We start from the raw sequence: 25,577 nt of genomic DNA on the forward strand, positions 1-25,577 counted from the left end.
TTTGATAGCCACTGATAAAACTTGGCCACCAGATCCACTAGGCAGCAGGTCTTGTGCCAGCAAGCTGCAAATGCCTGTCCCCACCTGACGTGAGACCCTGAGCCTCATGAGACAGTGATGTTCCGACATGTCCAGGAAGCTCATCCTGTGTTGCGGGTATCGCCTCCTGTGAGCTGCACCTCTGCTCCTCCCCTCCTGTGGAGCGGCAGGTCTGTGAGGAACAGGCTGTTGCTGCTCCTGCTGGTGCTGCTGCCACTGCTGGTGCACCTGCTGCTAGTGTTCTTCATGCTGCTGGTGTTGTTGATGCTGCTGGTCATCTTGGTCCTCATTGGAGGTCCAAAGTAAAACAGCATAAGCAGCACCCATGCTGACCGGATAGATCACAGCTATAAAGTGGAGATCAGACGTACAAACCTCCAAAGTAGTGAAAGTAACCTGTAAAGTAGTGAAAGTAATTGTAAAGTAGTGAAAGTAACCTCTCTGCACAAATACTGTGAGCAAAAGCCTTTCACACTATTAGGCAAGAAAGCAGCTGTGAGGTTTCAGTACTTATTCGAATATAAGAACATAAGAAATAGGAGCAGGAGTAGGCCAATTGGCCCCTCGAGCCTGCTCCGCCATTCAATAAGATCATGGCTGATCTGATCCTAACCGCCAATCCACTATGACAGGACTATCTCCTGAATCTAACAGAATTAGACACACGAAACAGGAGCAGGATCAGGCTACATGGCCCCTGGGCCCGCTCCGCTACCCACAGGGCCATGACCGATCCGAACCTAGACTCATGTCCAAATTCCTGCCCGCTCCCCGTAACCCTTAATTCCCTTTTCTTCTAGGAAACTGTCTATTTCTGTTTTAAATTTATGTAATGATGTAGCTTCGACAGCTTTTTGGGGCAGCATATTCCATGGACCTACCACCCTCTGAGTGAAGTAGTTCCTCCTCATCTCAGTTTTGAAAGAGCAGCCCCTTATTCTAAGACTATGCCCCCTAGTTCTAGTTTCACCCATCATCGGGAACATCCTCCCCGCATCCACCCGATCCAACCCCTTCACAATCTTATATGTTTCAATAAGATCGCCTCTCATTCTTCTGAACTCCAATGAGTAGAGTCCCAATCTACTCAACCTCTCCTCATATGTCCATCCCCTCATCCCCGGGATTAACCGAGTGAACCTTCTTTGTACTGACTCGAGTGCAAGTATGTCTTTTCTTAAGTATAGACACCAAAACTGTATGCAGTATTCCAGGTGCGGTCTCACCAATACTTTGTACAACTGAAGCAATACCTCCCTATTTTTATATTCTATCCCCCTAGCAATGAAAGCCAACATTCCATTGGCCTTCTTAATCACTTGCTGCACCTGCATACTAACCTTTTGAGTTTCGTGCACCAGGACCCCCAGATCCCTTTGTACTTCAGTACTTTCCAGTTTCTTGCCATTAAGATAATAACTTGCTCTACGATTTTTCCTGCCAAAGTGCATAACCTCACACTTTCCAGTATTGTATTCCATCTGCCAAATCTCTGCCCACTTACTTAGCCTGTCTATGTCCCATTGCAGGTTTTTTATGTCCTCCTCACTCACTACTTTCCCTCCCATCCTAGTATCATCTGCAAACTTTGATATGTTACACTCGGTCCCCTCCTCCAAATCGTTAATATAGATTGTAAAGAGTTGGGGACCCAGCACTGACCCCTGCGGAACACCACTGGTTAATGATTGCCAGTCTGAGAATGAACCATTTATCCCAACTCTCTGCCTTCTGTTAGATAGCCAATCCTCTATCCATGCCAGAATATTACCCCCAATCCCGTGATTTTTTATCTTAAGCAATAATCTTTTGTGTGGCACCTTGTCAAATGCCTTTTGGAAGTCTAAATACACTATGTCCACTGGTTCACCTTTATCCACCCTATATGTTACTTCCTCAAAGAACTCCAGCAAATTTGTCAAACATGACTTCCCCTTCATAAAACCATGCTGACTTTGTCTTATTAAATTATGATTATCCAAATGTCCTGTTACTGTCTCCTTAATAATGGACTCCAAAATTTTACCTACCACAGATGTTAGGCTAATCGGTCTATAGTTTCCAGCCTTCTGTCTACTGCCCTTTTTAAATAAGGGTGTTACATTAGCAGTTTTCCAGTCTGCCGGGACCTTTGCTGTGTCCAGGGAGTTTTGGAAGATTATTACCAATGCATGCACAATCCCTACCGCCACTTCCCTCAAGACCCTAGGATGTAAGCCATCAGGTCCAGGCGATTTATCCGCCTTGAGTCCCATTATTTTACCGAGTACCACTTCCTTAGTGATTTTGATCGTGTTTATCTCCTCCCCCCCTATAGCCCCCTGCTTGTCCAGTGTTGGGATATTCTTGGTGTCCTCTACTGTAAAGACTGATACAAAATATTCATTCAGTGTTTTTGCCATCTCCATATTTCCCACCATTAATTTCCCGGTCTCATCCTCTAAGGGACCAACATTTACTTTAGCCACCCTTTTTCTTTTTATATAACTATAAAAACTCTTACTATCTGTTTTTATATTTTTTGCTAATTTACTTTCATAATCTATCTTCCCTTTCTTAATGGGATGCACGAAACTGGCACTTCCGTTGGGCCTACGGGTGAGTACCCCGTGCGTACTCACCTGTGGAGACCCGAATTTCTGGGCCACTATGTACTAAAGATTTAGATTTCTCATTAACTACCCACAACATACACTAGATAGTTAATGTTATCGACCCATTCAAAGTACAGGAAACTTTCTGGTATCCGGCACTGACGGGACCGAGCTGTTGCCGTCCCATCAAAACTGCTGTAGAAACCAGCGCTAATGTTAAAACATACAGAGCTTCTGAGCTCCATATCTAGCAACAAACCCTGTTGCTTAGCAACAGCTTCAAAACAGTCGGCCGCAGCTTGCAAGCGTCTCTGTAGCTAAGCAACAGCTTCAGCTAGACCTTGCAGAGCCACGACTGGAAAAAAAAGCAACGAGAAGTAAAAAAACCTATCTGAACCGACTCCTGAATTTTGCCGGTGGATAAAGCTTTCCGGACATTTAACCTCCGGTTAAACGAAAGTTTCCTGTATAATACTGTAATGCAAATACTGTTACAACACTTTCATTCAGATTTTAGTTTAGATGCCAAACTTTGACCCTGCGAATTGGAAAGGTATATCAATAAAACCTTAGTATTCTCAGTTTTTGGTATGATTTGCAGAGATTTATTGTAGCATGTAAGTTTGCTAAAATTATCACAGACAACTTGTAATAATGTAGACATGTTACTTAGACTCCCTACAGTATACTGTGGCATACATGTTTGCATCATACATTTCACAATATATTTATATTTGTTCCATTAGTGAATCTTGCCTACATAATTATCAGTGCACTTCAAATTCACTGTAAGTGAAGCACTTTGAGAAGCTTATGACAGACTTGACAAAATGCTATCTACATTTATTGGATTTGTATTTTCTTAATATTATACAGAACTTGAAAACAAAATTGTGCTAAATATTTACAGCTGATCAAACAGTTGCTACTGGATGTGTATAAATAGTTACTGGGTTAATTCAAGGAAGATAATGAATGCTGTCAGTGGCAACAAGATTCAACATCAATACAGTCAATAGATTTCTTGTTTCAAAACAAGAGGAAGATTTAAAAATATATATTAAATGGCAGTTTTGTGAAATTGCCCATTTAAACTGCTAGCCGAATTTAATGTAATAATAATAATAATAATAATCAACTTTATTGTCATTGTTAGTGCACAAGTGCAGTACAACGAAATGTAGGCTTGCGGCTCCCGAGAGTGTACATTTAGATTAAGACATTTAAACATTCAACATTCATTTGGCTTGTAATACATTAACATAAACATAATAAAGTGCATTGGCAGATGTGCAGGCTTTAGAGTTTATTTGTGGAGTTCAGTAGGATGACAGCCCTGGGAAAGAAGCTGTTCCTAAATCTGGTCGTTCGGGTGCTAATGCATCTGTAGCGTCTCCCAGATGGCAGGGGGGCGAACAGACTGTGGCTGGGGTGGGTAGGGTCTTTGATGATGGTCAGTGACCTCCATAAACAGCGTTTCTGGTATATGTGCTCTATGGTCGGTAGCCGGGTGCCGGTAATGCGTTGGGCAGTTTTGACTACCCGCTGCAGGGCTTTCCAGTCATAGGAGCTACAGCTGCCATACCATACTGTGATACAGTTCGTCAGGATGCTCTCTATTGTGCAGCGGTAAAAGTTAGAGAGGATCAGGGGTGACAGGTTACATCCCTTCAGCCTCCTTAGGAAATATAGGCGCTGCTGGGCCTTCTTCACCAGAGAGGAGGTATTGAGGGACCAGGAGAGGTCTTCCGTGATGTGGACTCCGAGGAACTTAAAGCTGTCCACCCTTTCCACCACAGCCCCATGGATGTGGATGGGGGTGTGACTTCCGCCTTTAGACTTCCTGAAGTCCACAATGATTTCCTTGGTTTTCTTGATGTTAAGGGCCAGGTTGTTATCGGCGCACCACTTCACGAGATGCTGGACCTCCTCCCTGTAGGCTGACTCATCGTTGTTGGTGATCTGGCCTACCACCGTGGTATCATCCGCAAACTTGATGATGGTGTTGGAACCATGAACAGCCACACACTCGTGGGTGAAGAGGGAGTAGAGGAGGGGGCTCAGCACACATCCTTGTGGGGCCCCCGTGTTCAGGGTCAGGGGGGGGAGGGTGTGGTTACCTAATTTGACAGACTGGGGTCTGTTTGTTAGGATGTCCAGGGTCCAGTTGCAGAGGGAAGTGTTCAGGCCAAGAGTGTGGAGTTTGGTGGCCAGCTTGTTGGGGACGATAGTGTTGAATGCTGAGCTGTAGTCTATGAGCAGCATTCTGATGTAGGTCTCTTTACCGTCTAAGTGATTCAGTGCAGAGTGTAGAGCAGTTGTGATTGCATCCTCCGTTGATCTGTTTGCACGATAGGCAAACTGGTGTTGGTCAAGAGAGGCGGGAACACTGGCTTTGATGTGAGCCAGGACCAGTCTCTCGAAACACTTCATTATGATGGGTGTGAGTGCGACAGTTCGATAGTCGTTCAGACACGTCACAGCCGTTTGCTTTGGCACAGGAATAATGGCAGCGGTCTTGAAGCATGTAGGGACTACTGCCTGGGCCAATGGCAGATTGAAGATGGCGGTGAAGACATCAGCCAGCTGATCAGCACATTCCTTGAGTACCCGTCCAGGGATGCTATCAGGTCCAGCAGCCTTACGTGTGTTCACTCCGTGATGGCTACAATGAGTACAGGCAGATGTGATGGCATCCTAAGCTGATTAAATAAAGCCAATTTACCTGATGGGCAGTTTAGATTGTAAAGAATCATTTCAAAAGCAGTGTTATATACAGTATTGGCTTCCGGTTTACATTGGACGATGGATTCCACAGCACCAGTAGTAACACAAAAAAAACTGCACATGCACAGTAGTTTAATGGTTGTGATAGCAACTTTGATTTCTGTCAGTATAAATCCCAGACATTGGGGAATGAAAACTCATTTTTGTCATTTGATTTTTATTAATATATGTTGTATATAAAAATAATCTTACATGCTGCAAAAAACTATAAAGCCCAAAGCATAGAATATCCTTATTTTCATAGGACACCATGAAGAAACTTGCAAACTTTAGTCTTAAAAAAAGTTTATCTAAATTTCAAAGAATCTATAAAAAAAATGTAGCAATAGAGTTGCTACAATAATCATTAATTAATTAGTTATATTGCAAGGTACACAAAACCAAAAACATACAATACCACACCTTAGAGGTGGTCTTGCATCTTTATTGCAAGTGCACTTTTGGTGACTTTGCAAGTTTCATTACACAGTTCCCGTTGATGCAGTGCTAAAATCACATTGTATCAAATAATCTGTATAGTGTAACTGGTCTGTTTGATAAATACATCCAGAAAACTGCCATCTGAATTGAGATCAGCAAGTGTTAGCGGTTACTTGATCTAAACACAATTGGTCTGCATGGTATTAAAAAGTCAAAGTTCCCACATGCTCCATTCCTCAGCATTGTCATTCTCCACTCTATGAGCTGTGTGCCTCAGCACTGCACTGGAGTGTCAGCCTAGATTACATGCTCAAGTCTCTGGAACGGGGCTTGAACTAAGAACCTTCTGACCCAGAGGCGAAAGTGCTACCACTGAGCCACAGCTGACTAGGAAATGAATCCAGCACACTCTGAGATAAAATTGACTGATTTAATTTTGCTATGACCACTGCAGCAAATGGTGAGGGTAAATCTTTGCCTTGCTCCTCAGAGGTGCATTAAAACTACGTAAATAGAGTTGAACAGCCCTAAGCAAAACGAATGTTGTAGTCACCGATTGCTGTGATCCAGTGACCAAGATACTGATACCTGCTAAACAGCACATGACTATGGAATCCTCTGTTTTCTTTTACATTGCAGGATGAACAGGAAGGACCCAGACAGCGCAGAGCCTCCAGTCCTGGATCCTTTGGGCCTCTTGGTTATGGGCGTTACACCCCAACGTGGTCCCGCTCACCCCAACATTTCCATAGACCAGGTAATAACTACCCTTATTATAGTGCCTCCTAACTATTGTGGAAAGGCAAAAACAAAAAAGTGCAACACGCTTTCTACTTGAAATATTTTGAGAACTGTGAGTAATTTGATCACATTTTTAGTGGGCCATTTCACAGTCTACCAGGATAGTAATAATATTACAGCAACAAGAACTTGCATTTATATAGTGGCTTTAACATAGTAAAACGTCCCAAGATACTTCACAGGAGCGTAATCAGATAAAAACTGACACCGAGCCAAAGAAGGAGATATTAGAACAGGTGACCAAAAGAGGTGGAGAGGCGGAGAAGTTTAGGGAGTGAATTCCAGAGCTTAGGGCCTAGACAACTGAAGGCATGGCCACCAAAGGTGGGGTGAAGGAAGTCGGGATGCATAAGAAGCCAGAATTGGAGGAACGCAGAGTTCTCTAAGAGTTGTAGGACTGGAGAAGGTTATAGACATTGGGAGGGGTGAGGCTATGAAGGATTTGAACACAAGGATGAGAATTTTAAAATCAAGGCGTTTGTGGACTGGGAACCAGTGTAGGTCAGCGAGCGCAGGGGTGATGGAAGAATGGGTCTTGGTGCGGGTGTTCGGTTAGCTCAAGCTTATGGAGGGTGATAGCTGGAAGGCCAGCCAGAAGAGCATTGGAATAGTCAAGACTGGACTGGAGGTAACAAAGGCAAGGATGAAGGTTTCAGCAGCAGACGGGGTAGGCAGGGGCAGAGACAGGCGATATTATGCAAATGGATGTTGGCAGTCTTGGTGATGGAGAGGATATGGCATCGGAAGCTCAAGTTCAAGGCCAAATAGGACTGTGAGGTTACGCATAGTCTGACTCAGCCTGAGACAGTGGCCAGGGAGGGGCATGGAATCGGTAGCTAGGGAACTGAGCTTTTGGCTGGGGCCAAAGACAATGGCTTGGATCTTCCCATTATTTAATTGGAGAAAATTTCTGCTCATCCAGTGCTGGATGTCAGACAATTTAGAGACAGTGGAGGGGTTGACAGTGGTGGTGGTGAGGTAGAGCTGGGTGTCATCAGCATACATGTGGAACCTGACATTGTGTTTTCAGATGATGTTGCCGAGGAGTAGTATGCAGATATGAAATAGGAGGAGGCCAAGGATAGATTCTTGGGGGACTTCAGAGGAGCGGGAAGATAAGCCATTGCAGGTGATTCTGACTACGACTGGATAGATAAGGATGGAAACAGGCAAGGGCAGTCCCACCCAGCTGGATAATGCAGGAGAGGTGTTAAAAGAGGATAATGTGGTCAACCATGTCAAAGGCTGCAGACAGGTAGAGAAGGATGAGAAGAAGATAGTGCACGATGGTCACATTCACATGGGATGGCATTTGTGACTTTGATAAGGGACATGTCCGGAAACCTAATTGGAGAGATTCAAATATGGAGTTGCGGGAAAGACGGGCACGAATTTTGGAGGTGGCAACACGTTCAAGGACTTTGGAGAGGGAAGGGAGGTTGGAGATGGAGCGGTAGCTTGCAAGGACAGTGGGATCAAGGGTGGGTTTTTTGAGAAGTGGGGTGATGATGGAAGATTTGAAAGGGAGGGGGACACTGCCAGAGGAGAAGGAGCCGTTAACAATATCAGCTAACCAATGTTCCCTTTAAATTTTTTGTGTGCACAGCCTCTTCAACGGGCTGCACGGCCCATTCAAATTCCCACGCATGCGTTTTTTTTCTATTTAAAAGTTGGTGCACTGGCTGCTCCAGATAACTGCACAGCCGCACGGCCATGAAACTTAACGGGAACATTGCAGATAAGATGGGGGCCAGAAAGGGAAGTTAGGTGGTGTAGAGATTCACATATCTCTGGTAAACAGGATCAAGTGCAAACCAATATGGTGGGTATATTGGCCTAGAAATTCAGTTGGTTGCGCCAGCCGTTAGCGTCTTAGGAGGAGTAGATGTCAGGCGCTAGGCGGCTAGCGGCCGGGCGCAGCGCAATCTGCGCCTCGCCCCAACTTCACTAGAGATTTAGCGGCGGCGCAAAGTCTTTGCGCGCGCTCAGCTACGCGCGCAGATCATGACGTCATTTCCTCGTGCAATGCCCTTTGTGCGCCCCCAACCGGAACTTCAGTCACGACGCCCCATTGTGCGCCTGGCGCCCCTAGCGACTGTTAGAGTGGAACGGTGCTCAGTCGATGCGGGGCGCGGGGGGGCGCAAATTAAAGGGCACTCCTCCTGCACTATAAAAGGCTGCCATTTCGCAGCACTCCTTCTTGAGAAACTGATCTTTGGAGAGAGACCAAGGTAGAGAGCTTTCTGCTTTGGCACAACACTCGGACAGGTACTTGTGGCTTCAGGCCATAGCTTTCCACTTCTCTTTGCCTTCATTGACATATCATTGTTTGCCAGCATATTATGGGGGCTGCAATGGGTGTAAACGCTGGCTTTCTCAATTACATCCAAAGGGCTCACAGACGCCGTGAGAGAGTGGCAGCCCTGGCTAGACGGAGAGGGGGCAACAGGCGTCGGGAAAGGAGGCCTTACCCACCCAGGGTATACCGCCAGCAGTTCTCCTATCTCAACATGTCTGACGAACAGTGTGTTCGGAGGCTGCGATTCAGAAGGGAGGTGGTCACAGAGATCTGCCAGCTGCTTGGCGGTGATCTGCAGCCACAGCTGAGGAGCAGGACGTCTCTGTCGGTGGCAGTGAAGGTGACGGTGGCTCTCAACTTCTATGCCACCGGCTCCTTCCAATCCACTACTGGGGACATTGCCAACATCTCCCAGTTCGCCGTGCATTGCTGCATCCGCCAGGTGACCAATGCCCTTTTCAAAAGGAGACGTCAGTTCATCTCCTTCTCCATGGCCCTTGCCAAGCAGCAACAGCGTGCAATGGGCTTTGCAGCATTCGCGGGCTTCCCCATGGTGCAGGGCGCCATTGACTGCACGCATGTGGCTTTGCGGGCACCTCTGGAGAATGCCGAGGATTACCGCAACCGGAAGGGCTACCATTCGCTGAATGTCCAGCTGGTGTGTGACCACAGGCAGCTCATCCTAGCTGTCAATGCCCGCTTTCCAGGCAGCAGCCACGATGCCTTCATCCTGCGACAGACTTCTGTGGCAGACATGTTTCAGGCCCAGCCTCACCCACGAGGATGGCTTATCGGGGACAAAGGCTATCCTTTGTGTACATGGCTGATGACCCCGCTCCGTGCGCCCAGCACCCCTGCTGAAGAGGGATACAATGAGAGCCATCAAGCGACCAGGAACATCATCGAACAAACAATCGGCGTCCTGAAGCAACGGTTCCGCTGTTTGGATTGTTCCGGTGGAGCCCTACAGTATTCGCCGGAGCGCGTCTCCCATTTCGTGGTCGTTTGCTGCATGCTGCACAACCTGGCTATCCGCAGGACTCAGGCACTGCCACCAGAGATTGGAGGACCACCTCAGGAGGAGGAGGAGGAGGAGGACCAGCACAGGAGGGAGGCAGAAAGTGCAAGGGCCGCCCGTCGCCGGCTTATTGAACGTCACTTCTAGGCCCCCTCTCAGGGAATGGCTTGTGCCAATGTCAGCAGATGAATGTAGCCGCTCCACAAGCCCTCAGCCGAGCAGGGCAACCAGGACTTAACAAAAAAACCATGCACACTGCAATTTAACAACAATAATTTATTGCAAACCTCTGCCCTTCCCACATTACATCCTCATGTGGAGAAGCCCCCTCCAAAAACACAAAACTACCAGTCTCGGCCTTACAAAAAGAAAGAAAGACACCAGTCTTGGCCTTACAAAAAGAAAGAAAGACACCAGTCTCGGCCTTACACAAACACAACTGCACCAGTCTCGGCCTTACAACAAGCACCAGGCACTTGTGCATACCTCTACTTTTTGCCCTGCGAGGGCGATGCCTTGCGCATCCTTGCCTGGCCCCTGCCCGCCCTGCAGCTCCTCCTCAATGGGAGCCCAGTGGCTGCAGCAAGGCTGGGGGACGGCTGCTGAGGGGCAGATGGCGAGACAGCAGATGCCCTTGGGGGTCGGCCTGCACCAGCTCTGGCCCTGGAGGGGCCGGCTGCTGACTGCTCCAACTCTGGCTTGGCGGCAGCAGCCTGTCCAGCGGCTCGTGGCAGCTGCAATGGCGGAGTGGCAGTGTCGGCTGCAGGAATGGTGCCAACCTGGCAGATCGCAGGTGCTCGCTGGTCGCCTGAGACATTGGCACGCGCACGGGCCAGCACTGCAGCATGCGCAGCAAACAGCTGAAGAACAGACTGCTGGGCTGCTGCTGCGCGGCGAGTGCCCTGGCGATGCCTGGCTGATCCAGCGAGGGTGGCAGCAGTTAGTGCCCGTGTGGCCCTGGTCTGTGTCCGCATGACAACAGCCAGTGAATGGACAGCACGACTGAGCACTTGGCTCGACGCCGCCTGTGCTGCCGCGAAGTCCTGTAGACTCCTGGCCTGTGCTGCTCCAAATTGCTGCACACTCCTTGACAAAGACTCAATGGAGTCAGGCATCCTTGCCACTGCAGCCATGAGCTCATTGTGCCTGCGCTCAGCCTGGATGGCCATTTCCTCCAGGAGCCGCACCTCCTCTGCGCTGACCGTCGCAGGACTGGAGGCTGCACTCACCCTCTGGGGAGAAGTCCGCCGAGCTTCCCCACCCCTCCCGCGTTGCTGCAGGCCGCTGGGCCCCGGAGCTTCACTCTCCTCCGACCCTTCCCCCCGGCTCCCCTCCAGGGTAGACGTGTCCCCTACATCACCATGGGCTGGCGCGGCTGAGGGTGGCACTGATGGGCCGGCTTCCTCTTCCTCCTCCTCGTATTCCGAAGCGCTGACAGTGGCAGCTTGAGGGCCCGCCTCCTCACCTGGCGATTCACCATCTGAAAGCAGGAAGGCACAAGAGTAGCTTTAGAGTGAGGACAGGGCAGCAGCGAGGGAGGCATGAGTGGTGCCATTCACTGCATTGGTCGGACAGTGGCAAAGAATGCTGATCTGAGGCCCAAGTGGAACGAGCGAAGTCAAAAAGGTGATGCCCTTACCATTGGTGCCCAGAACAGGGTCGACATCTCCACTGGCGACGGGTCCAATCAGCCGGCCTGCCATAATGCGCTCCACACGCTGGTCGAGGTCGGAGAGCTCTTTGACGTCAGGACGGCCTCCCCCGGTGTCAATTCGTTTGCGCCGGTTGTGCGCCACCTTGGCCTGCAAGAGAAAGGACGGCCTCTAAGTACAGTGTGAAGCCCTGATCTTGTCTGCACTGCCTCCCATGGTCGAATAGCTTGAACAGTGTGAAGCCCTGATCTTGTCTGCACTGCCTCCCATGGTCGAATAGCTTGAACAGTGTGTAAAGTGCTGAATGTGCAAGTGATTTTCATGACAGTCCCATAGCTGCTGGATGAGGCCTGGCCATTAGGGCTTTGAGGTCCCTTTGCCCATAAAGTGAGGTCCCCATGCAGGGATGAGGAGGACACTGGAAAGGGTACTCACCCTGACAACCCGAGTGAGGTCGTTGAACTTCTTCCGGCATTGCACAGGAGTCCTGGCAACTACGCTGTTGGAAGACACCCTGTTTGAGACCTCCCTCCAGGCTTTCTGGTAGGCGCTGGGCAGTGGCCTCTTGCCACCTTCTGGGAACAGAACATGGCGCCTGCGCTCCACTCCGCCAACCAGCATCCTCAGGTCACCGTCGCTGAAGTGCTGCGCTCTCTCCCTGGCCTTCTCCATAGCCCTGGGCGTTGCACAGATGAAGCAGAAGTGGTCAGGCCTAGGTTGAGGGCTGCAGTGTGCAGGGCGTGGCAGGCAAACAAATCCACCCTCCCCCTTTAAGAGCTGACCGGCGCCAGAGTGTCTGCCGTCAATCAACAACTCGCCGCACCTGCGCTGCGCCCGGCCTCGGGGGTATCGCTCAGCACCGCCGGATAGTCGTGCATTGCCTGTTTTAGCGCAGCAGCAACCTCTTGGGGCGATGCGACTGAATATCGGCGAAGAGGGCACGACTTTGCGCCGGGCGCAAACTTTAGCGGCCGCCCGACTTTACCGCCCCAAAAGTGGCTATACTGAATTTCTAGGCCATTGTGTTTAATCAGAGTTTAGAACGGAATATAACACACTAGTAATACAGCAAAAACATACGACCGTGACAAGCAGCTGATATCGGACCAGATTGGACAGACGGCTGGCATGCATAAACAGTTCTCTGGCTTCTGCTCTCTCTCTTTCTCTCTCTCTCGGGCCTTCGATGGTGAGCATGGGATCACTCTTAAAAGAGCGTTCGACCAGCTGTTCGGCTCTCCCTTCCACCGTCTGTGTGCAAGCCCTTGGGGTGTCACTTTTTATTCTCTTTTTAGGGGTGGGCCTGAGGCCAAGTTATTGACAAGACCATTTAATCTATAGAGGTTCCTCCAAAACTTCATCAACCAATGACAGCTTAAGTGTTCTTTGTCTTGGTGTTTGTATGAAAGCCCTCCCCAAAAGAAGGTCTCATTATTTCATCCTTGCTTTTTTACATTTTGAAGGTTCCTCCATTGGAATCCATCCTATCTTTTTACTCTCCGACACCTCCTCCTACCTCCACCTGGACCATGACCCCACTACCGAACATCAAACCACCGTTTCCAAGACTGTCACTGACCTCATCTCCTCTGGAGATCTTCCCCCTGCTGCCACCAACCTCATAGTTCCCTAACCCCGCACAGCCCGCTTCTACCTCCTTCCCAAGATCCACAAACAGGACTGCCCTGGTAGACCCATCGTTTCAGCCTGTTCTTGCCCTACAGAACTTATCTCTTCCTATCTTGACTCTATCTTTTCTCCCCTTGTCCAGTCTCTTCCCACCTACATCCGCGACTCTTCGGACGCCCTCCGCCACTTTAACAGTTTCCAGTTTCCTGGCCCCAACCGCTTCCTTTTCACCATGGACGTACAATCCCTCTATACGTCCATCCCCCACCCGGATGGCCTGAGGGCGCTCCGCTTCTTCCTTGAACAGAGGCCCGACCAGTCCCCATCCACCACGACCCTCCTCCGCCTGGCTGAACTTGTTCTCACATTGATCAACTTCTCCTTTAACTCCACTCATTTCCTCCAAATCAAAGGTGTTGCCATGGGTACCCGCATGGGTCCTAGCTATGCCTGCCTTTTCGTGGGCTATGTGGAACAATCTTTGTTCCAGTCCTACTCGGGTCCCCTCCCTCACCTCTTTTTCCGATACATTGATGACTGTATCGGTGCCGTTTCCTGCTCTCGCCCCGAACTTGACAATTTCATTCACTTTGCCTCCAATTTCCACCCTTCCCTCACCTTCACATGGTCCATCTCGGATTCTTCCCTTCCCTTCCTCGACTTCTCCGTCTCCATCTCTGGGGATAGGTTATCGACCAATATTTACTACAAGCCCACTGACTCCCACAGCTACCTGGACTACACTTCCTCCCACCCCGCTTCCTGTAAGGACTCTATTCCATTCTCCCAGTTTCCCCGCCTCCGCCGTATCTGCTCCGACGACGCCACCTTCCACACCAGTGCTTCAGACATGTCTTCCTTTTTCCGCAACCGAGGATTCCCCTCTACTGTGGTTGACACTGCCCTCGACCGTGTCAGTTCTATCTCCCGCACTTCTGCCCTCACCCCTGCCCCTCCCTCCCGGAACCACGATAGGGTTCCCCTTGTCCTCACCTTTCACCCCACCAGCCTCCACATTCAACGGATCATCCTCTGGCATTTCCGCTACCTCCAAAGTGATCCCACCACCAAACGTATCTTCCCCTCCCCTCCCCTTTCAGCATTCCGCAGGGACCGCTCCCTCCGAGACACCCTAGTCCACTCCTCTATCACCCCAAACAGCCCTTCCTCTTCGCCTGGCACCTTCCCGTGCAAGCGGAGGAGATGTAACACCTGCCCCTATACCTCCCCCCTTCCCACTGTCCAGGGCCCCAAACACCCCTTCCAGGTGAAACAGCGATTTACTTGTACTTCTCGCAATCTAGTATACTGTATTCGCTGCTCACGATGCGGTCTCCTCTACATTGGGGAGACCAAACGCAGATTGGGTGACCGCTTTGCGGAACACCTCCGTTCAGTCCGTAAGGGTGACCCCGAGCTTCCGGTCGCCTGTCATTTTAATTCACCGCTCCATTCCCACTCGGACCTCACCGTCCTTGGCCTCTTGTATTGTTCCACAGAAGCTCAACGTAAACTCGAGGAACAGCACCTCATCTTCCGATTAGGCAGTCTGCAGCCTTCCGGACTCAATATCGAGTTCAACAATTTCAGATCATAAGCTCGGCCCCCATTTCATTTTCTCTTGTAATTGTTCCACTCCTTTTCCGCCCCCCCCCTTTCCTTTTGTTTCTCTCTCACACCTGGCAGCTATCTCTTGCCCTGCCAGTACACTTTACACCTAATCCCAGCCTATTACCATCTCGTCTAGCTTCTAATCTCTTTTACTTCTTTTGTTTCTTTTATTCTTTTGTCCGATCGCAGCCCTGCCTCCGACCTAGTTTCTTTTCTTTCCAGTTTTGAAGAAGGGTCCAACCCGAAACGTCAACTCAAATTTCTCTCCACGGATGTTGCCTGACCTGCTGAGTTTTTCCAGCATTTTCTGTTGTTATTTCTATCTTTTTACTCTCTCCCCATTAACCCAGCAAGTACAAGGCCCCAGTCAAAGCTGTCGCACATTAACCAGTCGCTATCTCACCATTCTGACCTTCACAAGTAAGGTCTATGATACACTCCCTCTCTCTGCTGTGGTCTTTTCTCTCAGAACTTTTACATTCCCATGAATTATGGTTACGCGCTGCTTTCAGTGTTCAATAGCTGTTGCTTTATACTTTTTTTTCCCTTTCAAAAATACATAGCAACTTGCAGCTGCTTGGGCTATCTCACCTTCATTTAACAAATCTGTGGAGATTATAATATGGTTATTAGTAATAATGGAAGAAACATAGGCTGGGCCTTTACTGGCCAAATTAAAGATACATTAACAAAGTCAAAACCCTAACTTACAAGCAACAGATAACTAGCCTGGCAGGACCATCGTATGGGCCCCCGTGTGGAATGTTTATGTTTCACCTAATCTAACTGATTAAAAAGACTGTCTCAAATTCTAATTTAAAAGCCATATACATTCTTAGACACCCCTAGTTTCTAACAGTGGTCAGAAGTATCATGGCGAATGGAGGGCCAAAGGCTAGACAGTTGTGAAATTGAATGTGTCATTGTAAGTGACTTAGGGGGAGAGTTTTATCCAGGGGCCGACACAAAGGAAGTGGAGCTGAAATGGGAAAGGGTGATATGATCGGTGAGGGATATATTGAAGTGATCACAGATGGCCTTATCTGTGATTGAGACGATGTGATTAGAGAGGCAAGGTTGGGGGAAATGTATAAATATTTTATAAATACATATATAGGCCCCAATAATAACTGCGAGGCGGGAAAGAAGCGGTGGGGGGAGGGAGAGATTTAGTGGCCTGGAAGCACGGACCTGATTTAAATTTTTCGTATCGGTTTCCCAGCCACAGCCAGCCAGATTGAAAGGCTGGCTGGCTGTCTGGCAGGTAGGCAGCCGAGGAGCGGAGCGGAAATGAGTCAGACATGAAGGGGGAGGTTGTGGGGGGGAGGGGGGGAAGTAGGTTATTGGGGATCGGACTTCGGGGGTTAGGGGGCCAGATTGTGGTGTGGATTACAGAGTAGCTTGAAGGGCTGGGGGTAAGCACTTCTGCTCCTCCTGGCCCACAAGCAGTGCTAAAAAGGCTCTTACCTGTTCCATGCAGGCGATCTCGCTTCCCTTCAGCTGCCGAGTGTCCCGAGCCTCCGGGAAACCCGTGCCAAAGATGTTAAATTTAAAGGTCAGTGATATTCAGTTTAAACAGACCTAATTAACATCACATAAGGACGTTAATTGCTGCGATAACTACTCACCCGCCTGCTTTCACTAAGGTTCTGACTGCAGAGAGCAGGTTACTCGCACACATCCAAACGAGCTTCCGTTAAACCTGGAAGTGGGCGCGTTGGAGCCGGGTTGCTGTCGCGATCCAAAAATCTATTATTTTAACTGCCCACCCGCCCCCAACACACCCGTGCTTGGGGGTTAAAATTCCCCCCACAGAAGCTGGGATTGTTCTCCTTGGAGCAAGAGAAGATTAAAGGAAAATTTAGTCAAGCTGTTCAAAATTATGAAGGGTTTTGTTAGAGTAAGTAACGAGAAACTGTTTCCACTGGCAGGAGGATCGGTAACCAGATGATGCGGGCTCGATTTTAACAGCCCTGAGGAGGAAGGTTTGGAGGCGGGTCTGTTGGGAAAATCGGGAAAAATGGCTTCAGACACCCAACCTGCCTTCATCCCGCCCCCACCTGATTTTCGTGAGTGTCTGTTTAGCCGCTCCCAAACTGACCCGTCTCCATTAACAGCCTGTTAACTGCCTTGCTAATCCTATTTTCATCGTGGTTTCCCATTTTCCTGCTTCTGGCTCCTGTTTCCCGACTTGTCAGAAACAGGCCAGGCTCAAGGAGACGAATTGCTGGAGGACATGATTTGTATGCATTGGTGGAGCACTTTAAAGCGCCCCTGAAACATGGCTGACATTCAAATGCAACAACTTTGCTGTTGTAGGTTTGGGATAACGTTTTGCACACCTGCTGACCTTCTGACCGTTCAAGCTGACACCCATCTGCAGTGTGTCATGAATGGAATAATTTCAGGCCACTTCGACTGTGCACTTGCAAGATTGTTACCTCAAATGAAATCTATAGCAAGGGGATGGGAAACATTTATGCCCTCTCATCCTGGTCCTCATAATCGGGGAGTAGCAGCTGTGTGGCTCAGCGCAGATCTTCCTGGGAAGAGGAGGAGAAGGACGAGGGGAGCCTTGCATGCCCTGTTGTGACCAATGCAGCATCTCTCCAGTTCACTGCTGCCGTCAACCAGGGTATGCACACTGCCATGGCACACTACTATAAGCTTACTCTTCAACCATAGGTGACCACCATATGGCTCTGTAATGGCAGGCGACACTTGTTCAACATCATACTTCATCACTGCTATACCCTGTTATTTCCTATCACTTTTACCATCAGCATTACAAATGCAAGTCGCCCTGAGCCCTCAATGCGCTTTTGCCATTTCCAATAACACATAGGCCACACAATCAACTGTTTGACATAATTTATCTTTAACACATGACAAAAGGATAATATACCAGCAAGAGTCAGAAAAAAAGAAACATTACCCAAGTGACTCCCCTTGTGACTGTAGGTGCTTAATCTTTCTCTTACGCATGCTTCTAGGTGGTGCTTCCCCTGTGGCTTCAGCAGATGTAGAGGCACCTTGCTGACTAGGAGGCTGCGCCTGCTTAGACGCCTTTGGCGGGCGTCCTCTGGGTTTGGGAGCCTGTGAGGGCTTTTCAACAGTCTGCTCTTCCTGCGGCTATGCAGGGGCTGAAACGGCCATCTCATTTGTCTCTGCAAAGTGGGTCTCTGACCGAGGGCTCCGTAGTGGCATGGTCGTGTGAGCACTTTGAGAGGAGCCCACACTTCCTTCTGTCCTGCCAACAACATCCCTCTCATGGGTCAGCCGCACCTCAGTGCTGGAAAGTGGCAGGAGAGCACCTTGCTGCACTTCAGAGGGACCATGAGGACCCGTATCTGCACTGGCAGTCCTCCTCAAAAGGACGTCCATGAAGTTCTGGTCTCTCTGCTCAACAGCTGCCCATCACTCCTCCAGAGATGTCATTCTATTCTGAACAGTCACCATGTTTTCCTGACTCTGGCGACTTATTTCCTCCATGGCCGGAACCAACCTTTCCACTGAGGTAGCCATCCTTTCCACTGAAGTTGCCATCCTATCCATAGTGGTACGTTCATGCACTATTGCCTCCCCCACGGCAGTGCTGATGTTAGAGATGGACTCCTCCATTCTCTCCACACTCGCACTAACCCTGGAGGCAAACCCTTCCAGAGACACCTGCACTTGTTGCTGTATTTCACGAACCGCTCTTTTTCTGGATGGCCCCAGATGCACAGCATCTGCATGCAGCTCAGCAGAGCTAGGAGAGTCCTGCGACCTCCACCGAGGACTCTACTGCTGTCGCTGCCTCCACCATCTGCTGATGCTCACTTGTGCGCTGTGATAGACCAGGTGGCAACACTACTCTAACTCGCAATGGCCCCATGAAGGTGTGCGTTTCTGCGCTGGTGCTGGGTGCGCTGAGTCCTGGTGACGCTGCTCCCTCAGAGGCTTCATGTTCCTCTGAGGAGATGTCCGGGTCTTCATCCTGGATCGTGGGGAGGGGTGCGCTCGATGGTCCTGTGGGATGAAACTCTATTATGTCACCAGCTTCCTCTAGTGTGCCCGTCTCTCCATTGGCCACTTCCAGGTCCTCGCCACCTCCAACAATCTCATTTGCTGTCTCCTCAGCACTGGTCAATGTTGCAAGGGTAGGTGTTCCTTCTCCAGTCAGTGCTCTCGCTCTCTTACTGTGGGCTATCTTTTCCTGCAAGGAGGGACACAAGTGGTGTTTCAGCCACAGTGATGGAGTGAGTGTGATTAATCCCTACCATAGAAACTTTGAGTGAGACGAAGATGGGGTAAGGTGCCAAGAGGAAGCTAGCTCCCTGTGCGTTGTTAGTTGTTATCACTGCACGACAGTGAGAGCGAGTCTAAGGGGTGCATAGGCAGGATGCTGAAGTGATTCAGTGCAGAGACAGAGATGGATAGGAAAGGGTGCAAGGGAAGTAAGAGTAAGGTGGCATGTGAAGGAGGAGACTTACAACGCAGAGTGTAGGTGATGAGAAGAGAAGGGAAGCAGAGTGAAGGCAAGTGAGATGGGATACTCACTTTTGATGTTCTCACAAGATCATCAAACCTTTTTCGGCACTGGATCCATGACCGTGCATAAATGGACCTTGCGCTGACCTCCTGAGCAATGCGCAGCCAGGCTGCCTTGGTCTGCTGAGGAGGCTTCCTCCGACCACCAGGAGGGAAGAGAATCTCCCTGTGCTCTCTGACAGCATCCACAAGAACTTGGAGGGACTCATCATTAAAACGAGGAGCTGCCTTGCCTCTGGAAGAAGTCATAGCGTTTAAATCAAGTGCAGGAAACCACAATAGAAAGGCTCAGGCTGGATGGTAGCTTCAAAAGCAGCTGCTATTATGATGTCACCAGAGGCGGCCAGCCGACCCGGTCCCACTCATTGGACCGGTCAGCGCACCTCCATGAAATTAACAAGGTACTTTAATAAAAATCGCAACTCTGCAGCTGTTTCCGCCGGAAGCGGCTCCCGAACCCGCCCACCACGCAACCCGACTCCAACCCGCTTCGGGAGTTAAAATCAAGCCCCACAGATTTATGGTGATTGGCAAATGAACCTGAGGCGACATGGGCTGAATTTCTTTTACATAGCAAGTTGTTATGATCTGCAAGGCACTGCCTGAAGGAGCAGTGGAAGCAGATTCAGCAGTAACTTTCAAAAGGAAATTGGATAAATACTTGAAGGGCTATGGGGAAAGAGCAGGGGAGTGGATCTAATTGGATAGCTCTTTCAAAGAGCCAACACAGGCACAATGGGCCAAATGGCCTCCTTTTGTGCTGTACAGTTCTATGATTCTATATAGAAAATAAATCCTCAGCTTTTTCACAGGCTATTTAATATGTATTACCATACATTTGTTTAAAATGTAATTTCTCTTTTATGTTCTGGTACGTGGCATTGTAGGCATTAAAAATGTAGGTCTGGATATTAATAGGGGTGGGTTACGTAGGTGTGGGTGGAGTTTTGAACAAAAATCCCAGAAGTCCGGTTTCCCTGCATGCTGTAGAGTTTAAACTCCACAGCATGCGCCTGCTGTCATTGACAGGTTTCCCACCCGGAAGTCAGCCTGATTGACCGGCTTGGGTTCCAGTTGGGCGGGGAGAACGAGAGCAGGCCGCAGGAACAGGTAGGTCCGATCCACAACTCCGGGAAGATGGGGTGGGTCCGATCCTGGGGGGAACATAGGAGCAGGAGTAGGCCATTTGGCCCCTCGAGCCTGTTCCGCCATTCAATGAGATCATGGCTGATCTGCGACCTAACTCCATATACCCGCCTTTTTCCCATATCCCTTAATACTGTACCTTTGGTTAACAGAAATCTATCAAGCTCTGATTTAAAGTTAACAATTGATCTAGCATCAATTGCCATTTTTGGAAGAGAGTTCCAAACTTCTACCACCCTTTGTTTGTAGAAGTGTTTCCTAATTTCACTCCTGAAAGGTCTGGCTCTAATTCTTAGACTATGCCCCTAGACTCCCCAACCAGCGGCAATAATTTCTCTCTATCTACCATATCTGTTCCCCGGGGTCGTGGGGGGAGGTGTCCGATTCCGGGGGTGGGTCCGATCCCTGACCCCGGTGAGGGGAGGAGAGAGTTCGATCCCAGGGCGTGGGGGCGTCCAATCCCTGACCTCAGAGGGGGGTGGGGGTTCCGACCCTGGGGGTCTTTGTATGGGGGAAGGGTCTGATGGTGGAGCTTGGGGGGCCGGGACAAAGCACTTCTGCTCCTCCTGGCCCACAAACAGTGTCGTAAGAGCACTTACCTTTTCCCTGAAGCTGTCCTCGTGTCTCTTGAGCTGCCTGCTTTCCGAAGGCCTGGGAAACCCGGCCATCCACTATAAAGCAGGTTAAATCAGTGGCCTCATTAAAATATTTAAATTACCAACCTGCCTCCTGGGAGCAGGTTGTCTGCCCGCCCCTTGTCCCGCCGCCGTTAAACCTGGAAGTGGGAGAGTTGGAGGTGTGTTGGCGTCAAGGTTCAGATTTTTTAAAATTTAGCATCTTCCTGACCCCAACCCACCCATTTCAAAAGGGTTGACTTTCATTGCTATTTAATTTTAATAGGTTCAGTGCAGTAGTCGCTGAGAATCACATAAAGAATTAGCTTTTACTACAGAGCTGCTATTTTGGAACATCCAGGGTACTTGTTTTAATTAACTGGCAAAATGGCAACCTTATTCCAGGCTCTTCCAATGCCACTTTACAACCCACTACTAGGAGGTGCGAAAAAGCAATTCAAAGGACTTACATGTTGGTTTTCTGTCTCTTAGCATGAAGAGAGGCTTAGCCTCTGTTCTGTACCTCTCAATATCATAGCTAAGATTGAGAACTCAGTGCTAGCAATTAGGGAGCATGGCCCCCTCACCCACAACCCCCCGCCCGCCCTCGCAGGGTAATTATCACACGGTACATATGGCGGGGTCTGAGGAGCACCGGATATTCGGTCTTGAACCTCATTGACATAGAGACGCCTCTGTGGGAGGAAGCCACGCAAGTAAGTTGCTGGAGGTTTGGGCTGCTGCTAGTGCTGCAGCACTCGGGAGAAGTGGACAACGTGATCGGTAGTTGGGCGAGGGAAATCAGGAGTGGGGGAGTGGGGATCGTGATCGGTGGTCAGGTGAGTGGGGGCAGGGGATGGCGGATTGCGATCAGTGGTCAGCGGAGGGGGTGCAGAGGATGGGGGATCGTGATCGGTGATCGAGCAAGGGGGATCGTGGGGAATGGGGATCACGATCGGGAGTGGGAGATCGGTGGTCAGAAGAGTGGAGATCATGTTTGGTGATTGGGGGAGGGAGATCAGGGATCGAGAGAGTGGGGATCGCGATCAGTGGCGAGGGAGAGTGGGGATCGGGAGATTGGGGATCGCGATCGTGGGGATCGGGTGAGTGGGCATCGCGATCGGTGGCGAGGGAGATTGGAGATCGGGGATCTTGTTCAGTGGTCAGGCAAGGGAGATCGGGGGTGGGTGATCGCGATCGGTGGTCGGGGAAGGAGGTGGTCGGTGAAGGCGGGATTGTGGTCGGGTGGGAGGGAGGTCGGGGGACCTGCAGTTTGGGATCCTGGGCCAGCAGCGGCAACCTTCTGGATGGTAATTGTGATAAGTAACTGAGCTTGTTTTTAATGTGGTTGGTCTTTAGGTTTGTTTTTCCTGAGTGCAGTGAGTGCTATCGCTTGCTGCCTCAGGGTTAACCAATGTTGCATTGGGGACCTGAAGCAGTCATTAGGCCCCATATTTGCATATGTAAAGGGCCCAACGTGTGCTTCAGGCGTAGGTAAAGAAGCCTCTTGTTTGTTCTTACCCAATATGGTGGGTGACGCACTTCCAGTCAGAAGTGTGAGCGCGCTTCCTGCCTGCCATTTTGGGGGCTTAGGAGGCCACGTAGCAATGGAAACATGAGTGCTGTGCGACCTAATTTAACCCCCCATGTCTTTGTTGTGGGCAGGGTGATTGGTCTCACTGTGGAGTCTATTGTCAGCAGCAGCATACATGGCCCAATTTAACCCCCTCAGTCTTTAAGGAACCCACATCATACCATGTTCTGTCATCAATAATTTTTTACTCCAAATTTATTCGCTCTAACATAGTCAAATTGCAAAACACAGCAGTTTCCAAGTTGGCTCACCATTTGATAGACATATTTTGAAAGGAAAAAGATTGACTATGGAATATGAATTATCTTTACCTTCATTGCATGTTAGGCAGAGATTTAGTTCAAATAATCTTATTTCTGTCTGCCTTTAACTCATCATTTGTGCTGTATAAACTTTGCAGGGTCAACACAGACTTACGCATATTAACTTGGTTTATTTGGGTATAGTTTCTTCCTCTTTGTACCTAAGGAACACTTAGTTCCCAGGTGCAGTCGAGGAAAAAGAGGTGGAAGGCCATTACATCAGTTCTCTTGTCCCCTCTGCACCATTGCACCTACTCGGGGATTCTTTGGGGATCCCGAAGTTATGTCACTGGTTTGTGCCTGACATAGGCACCGGCTCAGTGTTACAATGGTAACGAGGTAGGATGGGGCATTCTTAGCCTCACTTTCCTCCTCTGCCAGCTATTGTGTGCACCACTTGAGGGGTGCCTGAAAAACCTGGTGTTAGGACTTACAGCCCGCAAACTGGAGGGTCTACAGGAAGATTTTGCCAGGCAAGTGGATTCTTCATATTTGAACTCCAGGATGATCTTTGTAGCAGCCAGAAGGTATTGATGCTGGCGGGCAGGAGTGAACTGCAAGCCTCTAAGGCTGGCAGTTCTGCTTCTGTTTCCTGCCACGCCTTCTGGTGCTAGATTCAACTCGGGAACAGGCCGATGCCTGGGGTGTGCACATGCAAGTGGCCGAGGACAGGAAATTTGTATGCACTTTGATATGCCTATCAATTAGTCCAATAAAAGGCGACGAGTTAAGAACGTAACTGAAGGTTTTTATTGGCTAAATAACAGAGCCCACCCTCGTGGGTGATCCGATCCAACAGGGAGGAATACTAGCCAGTCAGCTACCTTTATACCTGGGCAGGTAATGGGCGGAGTCGGAGGTGGTCAGCCCAGGTATAACAGTGCGACAAGAGGCGACCTCGTGTAGTGATGTGACAGTGAGAACAGTGAGAACAATATACAGTGATAACTATAACAGTGGTTTACCACATTCACCCCTTGTTTAGATTAGAGTCCGGCGGGGTGAAGTGTATTACCAGCTCTGGTATGTCAGTCTGTCCGGAGGCTTCGTTAGCCTCTCCGATCGTCGCAGCGGCGGTGTTACATTATCCGGTGTTAAAGCTGGTGTCTGCGTAGTCGGCAAAGGCTCGTGGGGTTCCGGCATGCCGTCTACCTCGGCTGGACTCGGGGGGTTGGGAGGGGGGGGTGAGGGTGCGAGGTCTCGTAAGGAGACAGTGTCCTCCCGTCCGTCTGGGTAAGCCACATAGGCGTACTGGGGGTTGGCGTGCAGGAGGTTCACCTTCTCGACCAGGGGGTCCGTTTTATGGGCCCTCACGTGCTTTCGCAGCAAGACGGGTCCCGGAGAGGTCAGCCAGGTTGGTAGGGTGGTTCCCGTAGTCGACTTCCTGGGGAAGACAAACATTCGAGCATGGGGGGTGGTGTTAATGGCAGTGCAAAGTAGTGACCGGATGGAGTGCAGCGCAATCGGGAGGACCTCTTGCCAGCGGGAGGTTGGGAGGCCCTTAGACTTTAAGGCTAAGAGGGTGGCCTTCCATACCGTCGCGTTCTCTCTTTCCACCTGGCCGTTCCCTCGGGGGTTGTAGCTGGTGGTCCTGCTTGCTGCAATACCCCTCTCCAATAGGAACTGACGGAGTTCCTCGCTCATGAAGGAGGCGCCCCGGTCACTATGTATATAGTTCGGGAACCCGAACAAGGCGAAGAGTTTGTTCAGGCATTTAATGACCGTGTTACTGGTCATGTCTGGGCAGGGGAAGGCAAAGGGGAAACGGGAGTACTCATCAACGATGTTGAGGAAGTACACATTACGGTCGGATGACGGTAGGGGCCCCTTGAAGTCGATGCTCAGACGCTCGAAGGGGCGGGTGGCCTTGATCAGGCTTGCTCTGTCCGGCTTATAGAAGTGCGGTTTGCACTCAGCACAGATCTGGCAGTTCCTGGTCATGGTCCTGACCTCCTCGATGGAGTATGGCAGGTTGCGGGCCTTAATGAAATGGTAGAGTCTGGTGACTCCGGGGTGGCAGAGGTCATTGTGGAGGGTCTGAAGTCTATCACTTTGCGCGCTGGCGCATGTAATGCGTGAAAGAGCATCAGGGGGGTCGTTCAGTTTACCGGGCCGGTACAAGATCTCATAATCATAGGTGGAAAGCTCGATTCTCCACCTCAAGATTTTGTCGTTCTTGATCTTGCCCCTCAGCTTGTTATTAAACATGAAGGCAACCGAGCGTTGGTCGGTGAGGAGGGTAAATCGTTTGCCTGCCAAGTAGTGCCTCCAGCGCCGTACTGCCTCCACAATTGCCTGGGCTTCCTTCTCGACCGACGAGTGTCGGGTCTCGGGGCCCTGTAGGGTCCTTGAGAAGAAGGCTACCGGCCTACCCTCCTGGTTAAGGGTAGCGGCTAGGGCGAAGTCGGATGCATCGCTCTCCACTTGGAAGGGGATTGACTCATCCACTGCGTGCATTGTGGCCTTGGCTATGTCTCCCTTAATGAGGGAGAAGGCCGCGCACGCCTCTTCCGTGAGGGGGAAGGATGTGGTTTTCAG

At 49.9% G+C, this 25,577-nt stretch overlaps 1 protein-coding gene across 6 annotated transcripts in view; it reads left to right on the top strand.

Moving 5' to 3' along the window:
* ablim2 (actin binding LIM protein family, member 2) overlaps nucleotides 1–25,577 on the top strand; it is a 647,794-nt gene that overhangs the window by 383,204 nt on the left and 239,013 nt on the right. For 5 of the 6 annotated variants that reach the window (XM_085961814.1, XM_085961859.1, XM_085961833.1 and 2 more), the window contains exon 12: nucleotides 6,480–6,597. In XM_085961814.1, coding sequence (XP_085817940.1) covers nucleotides 6,480–6,597 — 118 coding nt within the window. Of the gene's footprint in view, nucleotides 1–6,479; nucleotides 6,598–16,330; nucleotides 16,406–25,577 lie in introns of all 6 variants that reach the window. The other variant, XM_085961823.1, reaches the window with a different exon arrangement.

Source organism: Somniosus microcephalus, chromosome 2, assembly GCF_052327205.1.
Source record: "Somniosus microcephalus isolate GS21.2 chromosome 2, FLI_Smic_1.0, whole genome shotgun sequence".
NCBI lineage: Eukaryota > Metazoa > Chordata > Chondrichthyes > Squaliformes > Somniosidae > Somniosus > Somniosus microcephalus.